Genomic DNA, 5,793 nt, shown 5'->3' with positions numbered 1-5,793 from the left:
GTGAGGCGGGCCCGCTGAGGCGAGGGCAGTGACCGCCGCCTCGGGGACAGAGCCACCCTCGTCCCGGATCGCGGCCCGCCCGCGGACACACCACGGTGGACGCACTCCCGCACAGGCAGCGCCGCCTTTATTGCGCTACAGTCAGGTGTCACCGTGCAATACCTCAGCGGCCATCGATCTGCTTGGCAGGTGCGTGGTTCATATAGGCTTTCGCAGTGTCAAACCATGTCTTCTCTACAGCTTCTTGGCCCACCTCAAACATCTTCAGTAAGTGTTTCCATCCGGTTTTGGCTGTGATCATGAGGTACTCCTTATTCTCTGGGTACAGCAGAGCTGTGTGCGCTGCCATGACAAGGGACTGAGAAAACCTCCCGCTCACCAAGAGAAAGAGGGCACCCCTCTCCTCCTCTGTGAGTGGCAGGACGCTTTCAAACCCTGCCAGAACATGCCCTCCAACACTCAGAGGATCTGGGCTCTCAATCATCATGTACATGATAGCTATTGCGACTTCAAATACATAATACCCATAACTCATGTCGCTAAAATCCAGGATGCCGGACACTCGGTACTGAGGATTCTCGAGGGAAGAAGAACTGGAGTCTACTAGAATGTTGTGGTCATTAAGATCTCCATGATTGATACCTAAACACAAAAGAAATGGAAACAGCATTTAATCATTATTAAACAGCAGAATAACTTTTTATTTCCCCATTTCTCAGTGAAACAGCTTTCAAAAGACGCATAGACTCTCAAACTAACACTCAACTACAAAACCATACTAGTGTCCCTCAGCATCAAGTGTTGCCCTTTCACGGCCTTACTGCTTCCTAGGAACCTCCACTAACAGGTGACCAGATAACAACTGATAGAGGGAGCATTACAAGATCTTACTCTGGTCTGGTACTACCTGTGATATGGTACATGTTTTCCAAACACAGAATAGCAGTCTTCAAATTATCAAATTGTCTAATTATCATCAACATCAATGTGAGCTGAATTCCAAAAGTACGATTAAACAGTTATTTGGGCCTTTATGAAAGGAAGCAGTGTACTCCATATATTCTTATTAAGCTGATGTAACAGCATGAAAATCGTCACCTTAACTGGAAGCAAACTCATCAGAAAGATCAAGAACAGAACCTGACTCTGGAGAGCACATTCCTCCTGGCTTATTCTGTGCTGTGTTCATTCAGCACAATATTGGCACATGTCTAGCTAGGGAAAAAGGAGACTTACTATTTTGCTTTTTTTTGCCTTCTCCATAGACTCCAAATTCCTGTAAGAAATTTCAGGTGTCTCTGTTCCACATAATTACAATAAGAATAAAATACTCACAGGCTCGAAAACTGCTTAGCTTGGGTATTACTTTCCCTTTAAACTGCTCAATAACTTGCTCCACAACTTCACGATATTTGTTCTGGCCCAAAGCATAAATGTACTGATCTAGAAGAGGAACATTTGCCAGGTTCCAGATGAACAGACCTCGATGCAGACTTTTTACTGATGGATGATGGAATTTCTTTGGAAAAAGCACAAGATAAAATAGGCCGTAAGTAAAAACTCTGGGTTTTATGATTAAAGGGCTCGATTCAAAGGTCTTATTAACTTTAACAGGTTCCTAATGAGACTCACTGAAAAGCACCATGACTTTGGCTATTACTTTGTATCAACAAGTAAAAGATTAATCTGAAGAATGATTAAGGCAAGCATCTTAATATCTACATATAACCCAAATGGTTTTTTCCTCATTTTTAGGTACAAAGAATAGCTTAAGTCATTCATCCCTTCAGTAAAGTTGATACCGACTTTCTGTAACGTGACATTATGTAGCGACTTTGAGGCCTTGCTGATGCAGGAGTCCCACGCTGGCAGAGCCTGGATTGCACAGCTGGTGCTACAGAAAGCGGTCGGAGCAGAAGAGACACAAAACCTGTGCGAGCCTGCTGGGAACAGGCACACTCTGTGCATTGAAAGGTGGCAGCTTCTGGGGACAAGCCTTGGGATCAGCTGGTACATGGAAAAATCCCAAGGACAGAAGTACTTCATGGAGATACTGGACAGAGCTTTATTCTTACAAAAATTTGCCTAAATATTTTAAACAAAGAGGTCCTTAATCTCTCGCTAGCAAATGAAAAAGGTGGTTCGGAAAGTGACATTCAGGGAGGAAGAGCATCTCTCCCACTGCATACCATGCTTATCCTTCAATCCTCTGATGCTTATTAAGGTGGCTTAGTGGGCCAGATTCCACCAGTGCATAGGGCAAATTAAAAAAAACTTCCCACAAGAGTAGCTAGCTTCCTCTTGAAAAGAAACCTATGCTTGTAATTAAGGTGCTTTAAAATAGCTAAATGATAGTCAAAGCTAGAACCACGTGTGAAAAAGTAAGGAAAAAGATGAGTCCTAAACCAAAAATCACAATACAGAATCCCTAATGCTGTATGAAGCATCCCATGGGAAGGAAGAATGCCATCTGGTAAGGAACCACTGCCGTCTTCCCAGCACACATCAGCTATTCCAGCAAGCTATAAATGGGTTACCAGGTATGTGAAGGGTAACAAAAAGTCATGAGCCCTTGTTACTGTAAAGCCATAGACGGTCACTTTACAACCATAAACTTCTTTCCATTTAGAGGATGTAAGGCACATCTAAGCAAAAGGAGACACCAACAGAGAAAGTGGTGGAATACTATTTTGTGCACAAAACCAAGCGTGGCACATTGCTTTGCTGTCAAGTTGACACAGTAAATTAACTGGGTAGAAAAGACAGGCTGTATTTTCTGATCTGTCATCAGAGAATTTAATACCTTAGGTATTATTTTTAGTGTCAATGATATTTTGAAGTTTTGACAGTAATGATTTCCATTTTCTTTCTTTTAAATGACAAACCTTGGCAATGATAATTTGTATGTTGAGATAATAAAGAGCCTTTTCCATCAAAATTTGCTTTCTCATCAACTATTTCCTCCTTGGCAGGAGAAGTCACAGGCACATTTTGAGACTAGCTGGTCTATATAAATTGTTTTAATCACATTATAAAAGCATGACCAGAGTGTTAGAAGGGAACAGTGAATTATCTTTCTCAATTGAAAAATGCTCTTACATTATAAGAATGTGGTTAGTAAAGCTGGCAGTTCACATTTCATAATTGTCTGAAGCCAGTAGCCAGAACATGAGAAGGGAAGGTTAATGAAAGGCAATAAATAATGCAAGAGTTCTTTTATGTATCAAACTTACTGGCTGATTTATCAGCTTCGTTATCCTGTATAATTAGAGAGTAAAGAAAGAATTTATTTTGCATTAAGATTATTTGACCGGAAGTGGTGCAAATGAGAGAAGCGTCACAAATCTCTGTTCATTGGCCCAGCTGGGCATTGTAGAGAAGGAACCAACTAGTGCCAATGTTAAATGGTCACAGTTCTAATGCCCAGGAGAAAGAGAGCAAGTCCAAATGAATTCAAAATAATAGATCAGGCAGCTGTGCCTGATGTGCACTATACAGAAATGCTTTAAAACAAGGTTTACGTGCTTCTAATTTGAGCACCCTAGGGTTCACTCTCCCTATTTGCTAGGTTTGAAACACCAAACAGTTGAGTTTTGCATAAGTAAAAAGAAATCCTTATCTCCCTGTTCATGGTACTAAACCGCATCGCAAAAGGATCACCAATACCATGTCATACCCCCCAGCTGGTCATGTTACTTGGGGAAATGTTTTAGTAACAGCCAGCTTGGAGGTTGGCACCTGACAGATGACTTAAACTGACATCTGCGTTCACCAACTTGAATTCTGCAGATCAGGAAAGCAGACAGCAAGCACAAGAAGAAATACAGAGGAGAAATTAATTGAGAAAGAAATTTGTGAGGCCGGCGCAACGAAAACTCACCTCTGAGAGCGCTTTATCCAAACTGGCAGCTAGCTTACCTATCTCATACAAAATCTGAGTATTTGTAGCAATTTTTGCTACAGGCGTACCTGGCAGGTAGGTCAGCAGTCTGACCATGTACTTTTTGTTCCCAGGGCCAGATTCTAACAAGCAGAGAGAGATGCAGTCAGTCACATCAATATACACTATTGAATATTAGTTAATGCAAGAGGCAAAAAAGGCTTATCCTAGTGTAGAAGTCCTCAGACGTAGCTGATAAAACAGATGTCATTCAAAGATTTGATTTACCAGAATGTTGTATGATGACGTGCAAACCTTAACACGCCTGCAATCTATGCTGGACTTCTAGTTCTTGCACTTGGAATTGACTCCGCATACGGCGGGTTTCCTCCAGTGCCCTCAGACGCCCACTTACGCAGTTTTGCAGCAGAACAGGTTGTCTCAGGAATCCCAGCTTTTATACAGAAGTTACAGTGAAAATAAAACCAAAATGTCAACACAATTTGTCTTCCAAGCGCTGTTAAAGCAATTTGTTCTGGCACCATTGATGGGCCAGAACTGTATTTTCACCATTCTGTAGGCCAATAATTTGTAACATCATTTAGTCAATGAGGCTTCTTTTTCCCTTTTCTTGTGCGTGGACAGGTCAGATCAATGTTTTGTCCAATTCGTTATACCAAAGTTATTTCCTAAGTGTTTTCATAGTTAATTATTACTCTCTTTGACTTGCTTTGCTTCTGGTATTTTAAGTTTGGACTATTATGGCTGGACATACAGGTCACCTGATACATATCCCCTAGTATTTAAAAATAAGCCTAGAATTTTACTTTAGTATGTATATGGCATGCCATATAGCAATCTACTACCAAGCTAAAGGTGGTAGTAGTGCAGTGAAGGTGCTCGTAATTACTCACCTCCAGACTCCAGAGACATTATGTTACCATCTTTTGTAAGGTAAGGAGTAGCTGAAGGAAAGCCTTCAGCACTGAGAAACATCATGGCCTGGGTCTGCGCTTCAATGAGGTCAGGCTCCTGGCTGTCTTCTGAGTTGGTGATTTTGAGGACATACTCATCAGCACCTTCAGCCGCACCTTTGTTTCTTGAGACACGCACATGGAAATTCTGATCGTCATAGCTGGGGAGCGGCCTGATCCAAGACACTTTTAATCCAAACACCCTGTCAACCAGTTCAGTCGCTTCTTTTTCACCAACTGCTGGTTTGGTGAATGTCCGGGGTTGACAGTCATTTCCAGAAGACATGGTGACTCTAGGAGAAAAAGAGAAGCTAGATGATCTTAGCCGTAGTCTGACATCAGAAGCAGTAACTACTGCAACAAATGTATTCAGATACTGGAAAAGAGTTTCCTATGTTTATTAAAGAAGCAAAGAAAACCCACTATGGCAGTCCAGGTTTCTTACATGACGGTTTCTTGTAAATTACTTAGTCTGTAGCCCCCCACAAGAAAAGACTTCTAGAGAGAGGCATTCACTCTGTTTAGAACAAGTAGATGTGAAAGTCTTATTAACTAGGAGGATTTAGCTAATTTAGGAAATTAGCTAATTTCCAGTAGCAGCCTAACCTGGTACGTTGCTAACCAGGAATGATTTGCTAAGGAACAGAGTTGCTGAATCCCTGTCCAGAAAGTTCTAAAACCACATCTGCAAAAGATAAGAAACGCTGTACTAGACCTTCAGACGTAATCTTTCTGCCTCATCACAGCCTTCAGAATTCCTGCGTTAAGAAATGCAGAACCAACCTACAGGCGCTCGCTCCGTCTCTCGCCCGCTCCAGATCTCGGCCCCTACCCGGCTGCTGGACGCGCCGGACCTCGGCCTCCCGTCGGCACATACCGGCAACCCTTGGACCCTGCACAACCCTCGTCGCGCCCGGGGAGTCCAAGGAGCCGCAGGAG

At 42.5% G+C, this 5,793-nt stretch overlaps 1 protein-coding gene across 1 annotated transcript; it reads right to left on the bottom strand.

Annotated features, from left to right (window-relative positions):
- Positions 1–125: 125 nt before the first annotated feature.
- On the bottom strand, positions 126–5,140 carry HYKK (hydroxylysine kinase). The gene is made up of 5 exons (XM_009696469.1): positions 4,795–5,140; positions 3,881–4,023; positions 1,336–1,519; positions 525–642; positions 126–435 (listed from the first exon to the last, which is right to left on the bottom strand). The coding sequence occupies exons 1-5, from the start codon at positions 5,138–5,140 to the stop codon at positions 429–431; spliced, it is 798 nt and encodes a 265-aa protein (XP_009694771.1). The 3' UTR covers positions 126–428.
- Positions 5,141–5,793: the final 653 nt, after the last annotated feature.

The sequence above is a fragment of the Cariama cristata genome, unplaced genomic scaffold (genome assembly GCF_000690535.1).
Source record: "Cariama cristata isolate BGI_N322 unplaced genomic scaffold, ASM69053v1 scaffold12863, whole genome shotgun sequence".
Classification (NCBI taxonomy): domain Eukaryota; kingdom Metazoa; phylum Chordata; class Aves; order Cariamiformes; family Cariamidae; genus Cariama; species Cariama cristata.
The sequence above is the reverse complement of the archived record's forward strand: the minus strand, read 5'-3'. Positions and strand labels throughout refer to the sequence as shown.